Source organism: Buteo buteo, chromosome 12 (assembly GCF_964188355.1).
Source record: "Buteo buteo chromosome 12, bButBut1.hap1.1, whole genome shotgun sequence".
In the NCBI taxonomy this organism is placed as follows: Eukaryota; Metazoa; Chordata; class Aves; order Accipitriformes; family Accipitridae; genus Buteo; species Buteo buteo.
This window is the reverse complement of record NC_134182.1, coordinates 13,078,328-13,093,836: the sequence shown is the minus strand read 5'-3', so window position 1 is coordinate 13,093,836 and position 15,509 is coordinate 13,078,328. Positions and strand designations below refer to the sequence as shown.

Genomic DNA, 15,509 nt, shown 5'->3' with positions numbered 1-15,509 from the left:
GCAAGTGCTTATTCATATAGGCAAAACCCAAGCTAATGACATAAGGCATGCTCCAAAAACCTCAGAGGTCACCTGGGGCTCATGGGGACGGCTGCTGCTGTCAGGATTCTTATTCCAACATCCCGAGGGAGACAGGGGGAGCAGGGGGGAATGAACACCAATGGAGAAAAGAAAAACTTTAGAAACTGTACCCTTGCTGTCAAAAAGGCTTCAGAGTCAGCTGCCATCTTGACATGAGGTTGCAATTCCTGTTACTGTACCTTTTTAGACACAGGGAACATGCTTAATGAACTGGTCCCTCACTCATTTTCAAGAAAGATTAAATTTAAAATATTAGGGGGCTGTTGGTTGGTTGGTTGTTTTTTAAAAAGAAACACCTCAGCTAGCTCCAAACATGTCTTTTTCTGATTCTGGAGACTGGGGCCTTGATATTTCAAACAACTCCTGTGGCGACTGGGAGCTTCTTCTTGAGGTTAATATCCTAAGTATCTCAGCAAGCTGTTTTTCTATATTGGTCATTTTTGTGTTTAAAGCCTTGATGTCCTCTTTCAACTCGTGTTTCACTTCTAGCATGGTGGCCTGAAGAGTCTGTTCTGGGATGGGATAAAAAGAATGCTTGACCTCGGTGAGGACGGGGCTGCGGTCCTGCGGGCTTCTTGTCTCCCCAACGTTATCCAAGCGCAAGTCACTTTTCGTAATGCCACTATCACAAGAGTCTGTCTTCTTCAGGGTAGCTTCTCCTGAAGCTTTAGTTCTCTCTGGTAAAGTCTCCATGGACTCTGCTTTAGAGACCTTGTTCCAGTCTTCACCCTTCCCACAGGCGTCTCTGAATTTGGCCCAGCCTTTTCGTCGGGGGTAGTCCCCCGACGCTTTACATCCTGCGTAGTCCGATGTCGGGGCCTGCAGCTTTGCCTGGTCAGATGCCCCAGATGTTGAAGCGGACTGGTATGACACAGGGGTCGCCGGACTCTCCCGTACAGTCACAACGCTGGCTTTGACCACCGAGCGGGTGGAGGAGTGCTCCCCTAAAACGTTCCCCTTCTCCACATCCAGGTCATCCGGATCTCTGCCCCTCTCTGCTGCGAGCCGCGCTTCCTTCTGCTGCCTGAACCTCTGGAACAGCCGGCGGACGGGGTGGTCCGGGGGTAAGATCAGAGGTGCTTCGTTCTTCCTCTTCATTCTCTCCTCCTCTTCACGTTTGACATCACTGATTTTCCGGAACACGATCTACAGGGGGAAAGAGATTTCACTCTGTGATTAACTGCACATCCGTTAAGGGAGAAAAGTTATAGAGAAAGAATTATTTGAAAGAATTTATTTTAACTGACAAATGCACAACCTCTGCACTTTTATAGCAACATTGTCAAGTGTCTTATCTTGTGTGGAACGTGGCTTATTTCATTATTTAAGAGCATACACCATCTGTCTTATAACACCAGAAAGGAAAAAAAAAAGAAGAAAAAGATTTCTCCAGTTACAAGAGGTCAGCAAGGCAGCGCCATTGTTAATATAACGATCCCAGGAAGTTACTTGTTATATTTTGTGTTAAAAGTGACTTCTTACATTTGTTTTCCTGACTCTATGGTTTAGCACCAGGTTTCTAATACTACAAAGAGCCATTCCCATGTCTTACATCAGTCTCATCCCAGAGCTTGCTCACTACATGCCATGCGATTTATTATAACTATTTTAGTGCAGCTTGGCTGCTAACGGGGTCAGTACAGCAGAGACTACTCTGGACTCTCCAACAGCAGTTTGAAAAGTGCTTCATGCCCTCCCTGCCTTCCCATACCCTCTTCTGGAAGCAACTTGCAGTTTAGGGATGAGGCAAAGCTCAAGTCAGTCCCATAGTCAAGGGTACAAGGACAGTGGGGAATGGGCTCTGCAAGACATGGGGAAGCTGTTTGTCGCTTGATTACTACAGAAGCTTGAAGAGCTTCATGTCTTGATTTATTTCTTTATTTCTATGGAAAGGGGGACATTTTGGACACAGAAACATTAACTTTCCATCTACCCTCCTAATTATATCTTCCTGAGCCTGTAGGCTAAGTGATCTCTGTGGAGCAGCCCAAGGGTCTCAAGGTACTGATGAAAGCTTCACAGTGCTCCCACACAACCCCAAAGTGCAGCCAGGCAATGTTTCTTCCCTGGACTTGATGGCAACACATTCTCTTCAAAAACTCCATGTGTTTTACACTGGTATTGGTATTTTCCAAGCAAAAAACCTCCAGTGTGGTATTAAAGGAGAACAAGTAAGTATTCTGGTTTGAAAATGGGAAGTCTCCTAAGCTGAAGTTTTCAATACAGAGTAGAAAAGATGTAGCCCCCAGCTTCTACTGAATGCTGAGACCTGATCTCTTTAGCTGCTTTGGGGAAAATCCACTCAAAGTCCTTACATTCCAATGCAGAAATAACTTTCAGATTCAAATCGTTATTAGGAAATGTGTAAATAAACCCATCCCTCTGTTGCAGACAGATTTAAATTAAACTAAACATAATAAGCACTGCTTCACTGGCACACACGAAATGCATGTTTCTCCTGACTCCAATGCTTCTTGACAGTTTTGTCATTGTGAAGCAGAAAAAAAAACATCTTAACACTGCATTTTTTGGAAGGAAAAACTTGTCAGACTTGGCAGCGTTTCCCAAATACAAAAGAATAAAATTAGCAGGAAGGATATTTTATTTCCAAGCTGCAATTAGGAAAGTAATTGTGAGATAAGAATAAGAAAACAGGGTTCTTGACAGTATTTTTTTTTCCCCAGGAAACTCGGTCTGCAGTGAGCTCAGTAGAAAGTGGACAAAGCAGCGTAATCCTTAGAAGTGAAAGAAAAGCACTTACTCACTGGGAAGGGAGAATCAATACAATGCTCCGGGCTAATGGCTTCCCACACGCTGGCAGTCCCCCACTTTAATTGGAGGAAGAGTGTCAGCCCAGCGTTAGAGCGGCTGCCCGGCACAGTCAGCTGGAGCAGAGCGATGCCAGGCAGGGTCTCAGGGGGTCATCCCAGCAGCGGGCTGAGGCTGGCTCTGGTGGCACAAAGCCCCAGCAAACCAAGGCAGCTGTAAGCCAGGTCAACTTGTCTCTGCAAAATTCGGTGTCCCAAAGCCCTCCCTCTCCCGGAGTCTGCATGTTTGGCGTTGGCGTGGACATCCACATTCCGCACGGTGCTGTGCTAGATGGTCATGCAGTTAACGGGGCTCACTGGTACATGACCATGTCTTTGTACGTGAGCGGTCTCAGTCTGACCTATGAATCTGGACTGTGTGTTTTCCTTAAATGCTCAGAAGAGGTGTATGACTGGGTGGTACAATGGTCACCCTCACAGGGGTCATCAGGGAAGGCACTTGGGTGCTTGAAAGAGCTAGAGGCTGGGCTACCTCACAGAGTCCTTGTCTAGTCCATCCCCTGCTCCACGCAGCCTGCTCAGGACCTTGTCCGGTAAGCACTGGAGTACCTCTCACTATTTAATGATTGGCTTTTGTAACATAAATGGGTAAGTTATTTGACAGAAGCTGCCCCTGCTATGGCACCACACATATAAGAGGGCAATGGAGCAAGTCTCAAGCAATAGCTTATTAACAGCCTAGCCCAACCCATACTTGTACTAGCCACTGCATCTCATGCAGCTGGTAGTGTGGTCTCCATGCTGGAGTACATGAGAAGCAAATTTACTAGCAAATGCAAAAAGGTGAACACTGAGAGACAAGCTGTTGGTAGTGCTTATCTCCCCACAGCCACTGCTGCTTTCCGTTGCGCTGCCTAGACGAGCCCTGTTGATGCTACTAAGTACATCAGCCGTGGAGGAGCTGCCATCAGCTTCCTCGCTGTGTGGTGGTCAGCCTCAGGGCCCTGAACATACCTTCACTCCTTTACCTTCAGGAGATCAGACTGCAACAGGAACAGGAACATACGTGGAGGGAGCAATTACATAAATACTGCCTTTGCTAGGGGTAACTGCTACCACACTAATGAGACCCCTAATTTCCATTTTCCACACGAGGCCTTACACCAGCTACAAGGCAAGTACACCACAGCAGCAATCACCTGCATGAACGCAGAAATGCAATCCTCAGGTCTCCCATCCTGTTCAAGAACTTCTATACACATACATTTATGTGACAAGCTGCACTCATGCGGTGCAAATCAAACTTACGCACATTTGCCAGAGGACACAGCCTCTGACTCTTGGGTTGGCTTCTTTTAACTAACTCCTAAGACACTGGATAAATACCTGTCAGAGAACAACTTGTCTTTGGGAAACCCACGCAAAGCTGTCACTTTTTTGCAAGCTCCCCAATGCCGTATTTTCTCAAGACAGCTCCAAATTTATGTATTAAGCATAAGTGTTATAACTATGCAAAGCTCAGCAGTAACTGAAAAGACTTTACATAACTGCATTTTGGATTTTTTTTTGTTGCTGTCTTTTTTACGATTAAGTGCAAGTCCTTAGAAATAAAAATACAAATAACTGTTTTGAATGGACTGTTTTCTTATAATTGTTGAGGAAAAAGCAATTTTTAAGTGGTTAAACAGCTTCAGCAGCATCCAAGGTATTCAGAAAATGTGGTTGTTACGTTGATGTATGTACACCTGCTCCCACAACCAGTAAGAATACAAAGGGGAAGAAAATAGGTTTCATTTTTTATAAGGAAGAGAAGTCTGAGCCTACACAGCATTTTTCATGTGGAATTTGATAGGGCTACAATCATGGACCTTAATCAAAATTAAACCCAAAATATTATGGCAAAGATCCAAAGATAGTTTTTAGAGCAGTTCCTCTTTATCTCTCTCTCCAAGCATTCATTTTTGTCTGGGAAGGGATAGTGCTTTGTACCCTCAAAATCTCCTAGACTGTGTGTTACACACCACACAAACACAGGAGACCTCTACTTCACAAGCTATGTAGTTCTCCATAACATCATCCTCTTCGAGACCTAAGCACACAGAAACAAATCTAGTGGGAGCATTTTAACAGTATGTGAAGACCAAAATATGGACAAAGAACCTGAACTGAGATGAAATAACAAGAAATTTAAACACCAGGCCTAAAAGTGCATAGTTCACACATCCAATCTCAAGTCTCGTTTCATAATTCCATTTTTATTAAAAAGGTGCTGAATCTTGTAGCTCCATGGGAAAGCCTCCCAAGCTGCCAGAAATGTGAGTATTGGGGGGGTATCATCCTAGGTTTGCCAAAAACTTGAAAAATAGCTATGTTAGGCACAGATTGCTGCAATCATATAAATATTTAACTGATGCTGGCCATTATGATGACTCAATAACAATTTTATTTTTGGACAATGCACCCAGAGGAGTGAAGAAATGCACTGACATGTCCGTGTGCAGGCATGCACCCGTATGTCCCACTGACCTGTGAGAGCACACACCCTGTGGCCACAGTGCTGCCCGTGCATGAGCTGTGTCCAAGGAAGAAAGACAGGGTTACACCCAGCATGTTTCCCTTTCCTCAGTATTAACTAGTTGTGAAGTCTTTAGTAAGTTTTGGGGAAAGACCCTACCTCTTCTTAATCTTCAAATAATTTTCAAGCTGTATTTGTAGAATCAATGTCTTCAGAGATTAAGGTCAAGATTTCTCCCCAAAGTATTAAAAATTAGGTGGACATAAATGAATATTTGAAATATCTTATTTGGTTGTCAAATGTGGAGTGCCCAGCAACTGTTACTTGGATTTTCCTGTGCACAGCACTGAAACCAAAGCACCATTTAAATAACACGACATGGACATTTTTCATGAATATGACTTCCATAATTTCTTTATTGTAAGACCAGAAGAACAGACTGCAATGTGACCTCCAGCATAAGGCAGGACATAAAATTGCTCTAAAGGGGCATTCCCTGAAGGGAATCTTGTTACAACTAGATTGCATCTTTTAGAAAAACATCCAGTTTGACAGTAATAAAGAATCCATCATCACATCTTGATAAAAGATTCCTGCAATTTTTGCTTCAAGACTGAGTTTGTCCAACATCAGTGATGTTTCTGTTCCTTGCTCCCTCAGATGCTTAAAAATTCACTTTTAGACACTGATTCTAGAGTCTTATGTTTAAGAATCTCTGCAGAAGTATTACATCTAGTCAGTTACTACTGTGAAGGATTTAGACAATAGTTTTATTGATATGAAACAGGCAAAGTTCACACTTATAGAATTTTCAATTTAACTCTAAGCTTTCCAATTTTAACTCTTTGGAGATGTTTGAATTATTTCCTAGCTTCCAGCATCTTTAACAGGCAGTGCTCAGTGCTTAAATTCTCACTCTTGCCCAGAGCTAGAATATGTAGTTCATTTAGTTAAATACAAGGTTCCTTTTAAGAAGTCAAGCAAAACAACTAATCCTACAATGAGTCTTCAAGCTGTTTCCCTCTGCTGGCTCACTGCTATCCCCTGCTTTCCCCATCTCACTACTTGCTGATGTTTCTGTAGAACTATCCAGCATAGCTCCAAGTTGTTTTTACTGAGCAGTAATAAGAGGGGAATGGGCACAGGGGTACTCACTTTGTTTCATAAAGACATTTCAGAGAACCTATGCTAAGTTGGCCATTAAAACTGAAGACTGCCGTGCAACAAGACAAAAAGCTGACACGCTCAACAACAGCACTATCTCATCTGACCAGATGCAAATACAGAGGCAGTAATTTAAGCGCCTGCTTCCTTTACACAAGATGGGGGCAGGTGAGTGAAGAATATGACAGTCGTATATAAAATCAGACATGGTATGAACAGGGGTAGGCAGGGATTGATTATACAGTGTCTTATCTAATATGAAAATTACAGCATCAAATGACAGCAGGAGGAGTCACATACAAACCAAAGACAAGTTCATGGTTCTCTACCTGAACGTATTAGACATGTCTAAGATGTTAATAAAGGATGCCCTGAATGCAAAAAGTCTGCACGGATTCAATAGACTGGGCAAGTACTTGGTAGAGAAAGCCGTAGAGGGCTACCAAACAGACAAAACTGGTATCCTGCTCAGGACATCTCCTGAGGTAAAATTAGTTGGAAGCTGCAAAAGTATTTGTAGAAACTGCCACATAGGAAAGCTTTGTTCTTATTGCTTCCTTAGGCATCCCTAGGCAACACTAAATAATTACATAGGCCAAATCTGGAACTGCTGCCTCAATCACTACTGAGGAAACATTCCAAATGAGTGTGATAGAAGAAGTGCCAGAGGGAAAAACATCAGAAGAAACTATAATAAAGGCTCAAAGATTTGAGCCTTAAACTTCTCAGCAGGCTGTTCACCTATTTCAGAGAAAGGTTTATTCCCATTGCGCCCTTCACTTGCATATAGGGAGAGGCAGGACCCAATGAGCTGTTAGAGTGTAGTACTACATAGATTTGACATCGCTTTGGAACTTGCCCGGGTTTGAATGAAACAGCTAAAAATGGCATGTTGTTTTGTTACAGTAGGGAAGACCACTTGGTGCACATGAGGAATTCAGAAGTCCACTGTCTCCAGTTGCTCTTGTAACAAACAGCTCACTGAAGAGTTTCACCATCTCTGAACTGTTGATAGCCCACAAAATGCACTAGAACGATGCTGCCTGCCGAACCGTAGCAAGTCATGTTCTTTAACACTCTGCACACTCCCACAAAGGTAAACAACAGAAGGGCAAGGCAGAACCAACATATTAGCAACCGTATTCTGGTCTTGTTGTTATCTGATTGTACATGCAACCACTGTGCCAACACTGCATGAGACAGTCTTAAAGATCAGGGGATGCTTCATTGAAAACACATTATGAATAAATTGAAAACCTTATCCTGTCAAATGCTAAAAAGACCTGCCTGCATCTGAAGAGGAAAGGATCTTTTGGTCTTATGCAAAACCATCCAAACTTCTTTTCAACTTTGATTTGTAAGAACTGATCCAAGACCCACAGGAATAGATAGAAATAAGGATTTCATCATGTTTTGAATCAGACTGTCATCATGGAGTTACAATTATGAGGCTCCTAGCCACACAGCTGCTGCTGTTATTAGCTCCACAAGCTCCCCTTCTTTCCACCTCTATAGCATGCACAAATACTGCAAGGTTTGGCAGGTCTTCCTCAGCATTAACAGCAAGTAGCATGGCAACAGTTTTTTCTGGTGCTTAATAATTGTCTTTCACAGATACAGAAACATTCACAGAGTCTGGAAGCGCCAGATATCATAAACAATTAAAAGCTTAAAATTACTTCATACGGTGCTCACAGAAAATGGACTCAAGTGTGAGGGAAACAATCACAAAAAGGCATTTATTAGTATGCAGTCCATCTAGCATCTGCCCAGAACTGATGAAAATATCTTCAGGCTGATGTTAGTCTGATGAAAATTGGATCCAATCTTTCTTTCTTTTTGTTTTTTAAAGAAGAAAGCAAGAGGAAAAAAAAAAAAGGAGAGAGACAGAAGGCTTGACAAGAAAAATGCTTTTGACACCGATGTCAAAGAAACCAAAGCTGCATGCAATCAATGTAGACTATAATGATGAAGAATCCCTATAGCAGCGTATTAGCAGGTGTCAGGGAAAATGGTGGAGAAATGAGACTATGTCTTTTGCAGTTACATGGGATGGTTTGTCAGAAAGAAGGGAATTACTGGTCCCACCTTCTCACAAAATATAGATCAACAGTGCAGGTTCATGAAGCTTCCCACCAAAATCTACAATGGGTTTCACTTCCATTATCTATTACCACAGACAATTCCTGGGTTTAATGCTAGTCTCAGTTGCACCTCTGGTATGTAGAGGTGTAGATGTGTGAGAAGGTATATAAGTACACAGGTCACATTTATGACAGGTGAGGGTGCAGATCCCATTATGCAGTTTAAGTTTCAAGGCACAATCCTCAAAGTCCACACACCTGTTAAAAGGCTGATGCAAATTACCCAGTTTGTAGTCCCATGTTGTTTGGCTTTGACCCTGGGTTTCAGCAAATGAGTTGTGCATGGGACTTGGGGCCACACAAAAAAGCACAAGTCTACAATAATGCTGCAGATATCAGTAAGTTTTCTCTAGATTTGCTGGCGACAACAGCAACATTTGGTTTCTCCTTCTGAAGAGGAACAGGTTTCTCCCCAGTTAATGTCACATCCCTCCAAGGCACTCCCCAACATTTCTAGTTTTGAGTAATAATCTGAAAACTCAAAGCAAACTAAGATTTGGAAGGTCCTGGCAGTGGGGCTGCAAAGGACTGCTGGTATCAGGAGTGCTGGTATCAGGAAACCGCAGGTATATACCTGGGCACACACAGCCTGAGCCCCAACATGTGGATGGGCACAGCCCTTTTGCATCTCCAAGAAGTCTTTGCTCTGGGGGGGAGAGTCAACCCTGCCCTTCAGATAGAGCAGTACCTGCTTACTTTTAAAAAATCAGACTTCTGTGCACTACTGGATCATTAATATACAAGTGCTTGGAAGAAACACGACTTCATAATTTAATGAGCATCCATGCTCTCCAGATGAATAAAGGTAACAAGGTTTTTAGTCTATACAGAACAACATCTGGGCTAACTGTAACTGTCATGAGCACCACTGGCTTCAACAGTACTGAAGCTCTTCCCTGTGACAGCATATTTTGTAGCCTAATTACAAATTCTAGAAATACTGACTTGAATATTAGTGTTTAGTCATGTCACTATCATTTACTTAGAAGTTCTGCACAACTCAAGACTCTACTCCTTTATGTCACACTCCTCATCCTAACTCATGTTTACAGGCTAGGCTAATGTTGAAAGAAAAGGAAAAAGATTTTTCAAAAATACTACTGAAAATAAGACAGAATTATATGTCCAGAGCAATTAGTGGAAATAATAGACAAAACCTGCCTGATCTACAACAGGCTTACTAGCAAGTTTTGAGGCAACAGGAGACGTCTATTCCCCCAAATAGGCTCTAAAACATTGTCAATAGTAAAGTGAGACAACCACACAATTAAAACTAAAAACCACATCATTGACACTGGTCAACAGTTTGGATAGACATTGACAATTACAGTACACTATAGCTCATTTGGCAACCTTCTTCACTAACTTACAAAAAGAATAAAAGAATAATATGAAAAAACACTGACATACATATTGCTAAAGATCTACTAGAACTTCATTATTTCTGAGAGGAAAAGTAGCTGTGACAAGCAAATACCTAACATGTAAGCAAGGGCTTTGCGGAAATTATGCCAGATCTGAGTGGGGGAATGTTGTACCACTTGAGAACTACTATGTCTGTCAAAACATGAAATGCTCTGTAGGAACTTCTTGTTTGTAGTTAATGAGGAGAAAAGAATGTTTTTCCTTCCTGCCTGCCGAATGTCAGCAGTTTCTAGCAGCACCACCTATAAAAAAATATTTTCATGTTTGTTTGGGGCTTTTTTTGCCTTTTTCTTTGTGTTTTTTTAGCACATAGGGAGCTTTTGTATCTGTGTACACACATCAGACACACAAACAGCCCATGCAGACTCATCTACTCCAGATCAACATACTACCCTCATTCTTGGGCAGAAAATGCTGCCTCAAAAAATGCTTTAAGGAGAGCCCAAGGCACAGCAGGATCTTACCTCTCTGTCACCTAAATTAGAACTATACAAAACGTCATATGATCTGTACAACATGCCTTCTCAAGAGTCAGAGTCTGTTTCCCCAAGCTCCCCGTGGTTTGCTGCCATTTACCAAGTGTTTCCTGAAAGAAATTAGGCAATTTGTGTGAGTCAAGGATTTGGGATTTCCCCCACCCTCTCACTCAGAGACAATTTCACTTGAGATCTGAAGCAGATGCACAGGTTGTAGAGCTCAGGAAAGCAATGATGTGTTGAAATAATAGTTAAATTGTATAGTTTATTTTCAGTGATTACATTTTAGACACTAGCTTGCCCTTAAGATAATTTCCTCTTAGCCAGTGTCTTTCTTTCATGCACTTTTTTTTCCTGCTTTCATTTATCTGCTTTCTGTCATTAGGCTTATAGTGGTTGACAGGTATTTTTTGTTCCAAGAGGGTATCAAATGTATTTTCAAATATATTCAAATCAATCAGGCACCATCAGTCCCAAGAGCTTACGAGTCATTCGGCTATTTGAATGCCCACTCACAAACGAATCCACACAAACACAACACTCAGTGTCACTGATGTACAAGGCTTGGGCAGCTCTTGAAATTATAAACTGACAATTACATTAAGCTCAGCTGAAATTTCCTTGCATAAATTGCCTATGATAGCATGAACTCTTCTTCATGTGTCTCTCTCTGAGTTAACAGGCTTAAAGTTCAGCTATAGTATTGAAGAAAAACAAACTAACCTGCAGCTCTGCATAAAAAAAGAATAAATCTTCTACCAGACTAGGTAGCCCAGTGTCGCTCAACCAGTCTGTCCTTTCCCTGTTCAGAGCACTGCTTGGATAACATTATGTGAGAAGGAAACAAACTGTTAATAACTGAATGAGGAACAGGAATAAAAAGTACATCGCTTGCTATTTCCCAAAGCAGCTGTCAAATCTCTTCAGCCCTAACTAACAGCCAGGAGCTTAAAACCTTGAAGGGAAGAAAACAGTTGACTGTAGTGAGCTGTCTCAGATCTTCTCATTACGAGGAGCTCCTCTAAGCTAGGAACAGGTCTCCACCAGTTTGCCACAGTCCAGTTGCAGCTGGTGCTAAGTGATGGCCCTGTCTTCCTTGTCAAGTGTCAAAACTGATAGCTGTCTCCTGTGTGGTAAATGCACACGTGAACTAATTAAAATAGCCAAGAACTGACAGATCGCTCCAAATAACTTCACAGCGAATCCTTTAGAGCTGTACTTCTTGATTTTGTTTCAGGCATTTTTATTTTGTGAAAGCAGACACTTAGGTCCCATGGCAAATACAGATTCAAATACTGACAGACGTAGATACTTTCTATCTTAACGGTCTTAACACGTCCCCAAGTGTTTTACAGCAATTCCTCAATCCTCTGAATATCGCCAATGCCATTATTTTTACTTATTATTTACATAGCAGCAATGCTTAGAGTTGTATTAGGCTTTCAGTTTATACACACACACACACACACACACACACACAGAGCAAAATGGCACTCTTCAATGAGACAAAATGACCTGTTTCATGGGAAGACATCACAGGCCCAGTACATGCTTCAATATCTGATGTCAGCCACACAAAAATTTATGAGCAGTTTGAAATGTTACTTGTGTAAGATGTCCCTTTCTGTTATGATGGGTAAAGGTTCACCCTTACAAGGTCCAACTAAGAGATCCTGAATACAATTTGTCAAGAGAGTTGTGATTTCAAACACACTGAACTTAAAACATTCTCAAATTTCTCCTGAAGAAAACAACTGCTCTAGAAGAGGAAAACCAGGATAATTCAGCACAAGCATATTGTTTCCTCACAAGTAGACTGAAACACTCATTTTAAAAATATTTATGATCATGTGTATTCAAAAAATGACAAAGTTAAATCTGAATATTGGAAACCTCTACATGCCGACGTCTATTACCAGGAGCAGTAGGAACCACAAACTCAAGATTCCCTGGCACCATCAAATGTAAGCCTAAAAGCTGCCTTTGGCCCAGCCTTCATTTGTATCACACCTCTCCCTCTTGCATACAGATATGGGCAGTATGTATTCACAATGGTTTATTCATCCACAAAAGCCATTTCAGTCATCATAAATTCAGACTGCATTTGCAACTGCTTTTGTTAAAACGTTTTGTTTAGAAAAAATGAGTTTGCATCTGACTCTTGGACTACACGGTCATGGTGTTGTCTCCCTTTTCCTGAGTAGCTGAGAGCACCCATAGACAGCTGAAAGCGAATTCCCTTTTCCCGTCTGCCAAAAGGATTTGAACGCCCCTTTCAGGAGCACGCTCCAGTCACCACATTATGGGCAGGGCTGCCCAGCCAGCACAGAAACTCAGTTCAAACTCCGAGGTGCACAGAGACGCAATGAGGGAAGCTCTCCCCCCGCTTCCCTCCCTCCCCAGAGCTTTGCACTGTGACGAGGCAACTGTGACAAGAGATGCCCGCTCGCTGCAAGAAAGACACAGGCCAGAAAGGCTGAGGTTACGCTGGGGAGAGCTGCTCTCAGCCTCCCCTGCCATTTCACTTCAGGTACATACACAACGGGGCACCCTGTCTTCAAGGCTACGGAGCCAGGCTGTCGTGTTTCCAAACAAGTGAAACGAGACCCATAGGAAGGGCTGAAGGAAGTCCTCCTGCTTTCAAAAGCAGGGGTTGGAACTGAGGTCCCCCACTTCCCTCAGGCAGGTGACAGAAATGGTGCTCCAGCCTGGAGACACAGGCCCTCACCAGGAGGTGGGAACCCCACGTTCTGGCTCCTGCTTTAGCAAATACCCTCGCCGTTGGTTCAAAACAGAAAGTCTCAGCCGGAGAGACTACAACACCTAATCCCGGAAACCAGCCTGGATAGCAGTTTTACCATTCTCTTCATCTTCTCGAATCAATGAGAAAAATGAACTTCCTGGACCTGAAAGTTAGCCCAGTTTTATCTAATAGCCACCTCCTTCTGCTTTGCAACTCAAACCTTTCATTTCCCCAAACTAAAATGTTTCGTTTCATTTCATTTTACAGGCAGCTTTTCATTTAAGCTTTCTCTTCTTCCCCTGTTTTTCCACTTCACTGAGGCAATGCAAAACATTTGATTTTCATCTGAGAGGCCGGTTTGAAGAGTTCAGCTGTAGCTTAAGTGAGGCAAAGCACAGACTGTACATCAACATGGTTATGTGCTTTTTAGTGATCGATAAAATATTGATTGTTTAACTATCGTGCTTTGCCATCTCTACCTCTTCCACGTTCTAACGTCACATTGGGCTAAACTTAAATACCTGGGGTGACGTCTCCTTGCTTCCTTCTAAGGGGCACTGTAAAACAGTTTTCTCCTTGATCCACTGTTCTGAGGTGAGGAAAGAGGGAGACGTGACACAGAGCTTGCCCTTGAGCAAGCTGCCTCTCTTCCACTGGTAACACTGGGACGGTAACTCTTAATCTCTAAGCCTCACTGAAACATGGCATATTTTGAGTTTCAGAGTTGTACCAGTATCCAGAAGAATTCATCACCAAAGCCGTATCTCAGGTTAGGAGTGCAGTGAAGCCTTGTAATCTCAGTTTAACTCCCCCCTCACACTGCGCCACAGGCTCTTTCATTCTCCGTGTGTATTTACAGTTTATATTTACAAAGGATAATTTTCTTATTTTTAAAACAAGAGAAAGGCATTTTCAAGAAGGTTGTCATACTAAGTTTTATGTCACCCATTTTCTACTCTCATATTTCACACAAACTGATTCTTATCCCAAGTGTAGGAATATAAAACACCATCATTCTGATCAGAAATAAAGGCTGTGGGCAGCATGCTATACTCTCATCTTCCTGAAAATGGGAAGAACTGCAGACACAGAGACGTTGGAGAAGCTGCTGGAAGCCCAGTGGGTTTCACGCTGCCGCAGACCATCGGCAGGTGCTGGGACATTCTGCTTTGTCACCATCACATTGCGCTGTTGTGCATGGGGAGCAGAAATAAAGGTTTGCCTTGTACCTCACACAACTTGGGGGACAGAGCCAGGGCCTCATGCGCTTGAGATCCACTTGGGAACAGCTCCCAGTGCAAAGCATAACCTAAGAGTGGACACTTCAATGGTGCTGTAAAATTTTTCTGTTATGACAATGATTGTACTTGACTACAGTGTACAAATTAATTTAACTGTTCACAATTAAGCAAACGAAACCAAAAATTGCTCTCTTCCTGCCTCCATGAGAGCTCTCCTCTCCTTTCTGCTCTTTGTTATGCCTTTGTAAGACCTCTAGTCTGCAAGAATTACTAGTCCCAAAACTCACTTAAATATGTTCAGGTGACAAGATGGATGATCTCATACCACAGGCATAAGCTGAGATATGAAAAATATGTATCAGGAAAAGGAAACTATTTCTTTAGCGACTAAAGAGTGCAGCAGGCACTTCAGCAGTTAAGTACACAAAAAAAGACATTATTATCCAAAATAATGTTAGCCATGCAGCTAAACTCAAGCAAAGAAAACAGCAGGTATGGCCCAGTGTACCACTCTGAATCTGAGTAAGCAATGGTTAGATCGACCTGTTATGTGTGCATATCTGACAATGACACAGCTGGACAACTTAACAGAAAGCTCAGAGAAAACAAAGCTCAGAGAAAATAAAAGTGTTTGCACATACAGCAAACAACACTGAAGAACCTCTTTGTGACATTGTTTTCAGCTACGAGGTTATAATACTCAGAAACACAAAGCAGTCATCATTATACAACCAGCACCAGCGACCAAAAGCTGGATTTTGGCAATAGTTTCAGCATTCCACGTAAAGGAAAAGTGCTCTTCGTTTTTCACGTAATGACATCCTAATCAAATGAACTGCTTTTAGGACCATCTCCCTTTCTACATAATAACGCAGTTTCTCACGGGCACTCATCCGCTAGTTAGGATTTGACACCTAACTTCTTCTGTGCGCCCACTTCTCTAAGAGAAGTC

At 42.3% G+C, this 15,509-nt stretch overlaps 1 protein-coding gene across 1 annotated transcript in view; it reads right to left on the bottom strand.

Annotated features, from left to right (window-relative positions):
• Positions 1-378: 378 nt before the first annotated feature.
• Positions 379-15,509, bottom strand: part of KCNH1 (potassium voltage-gated channel subfamily H member 1) — a 180,890-nt gene continuing 165,759 nt past the window's right edge. Inside the window, exon 11 of the mRNA XM_075042027.1 lies at positions 379-1,227. Within this exon, the coding sequence (XP_074898128.1) occupies positions 379-1,227 (849 nt within the window). The remainder of the gene's footprint in view (positions 1,228-15,509) is intronic.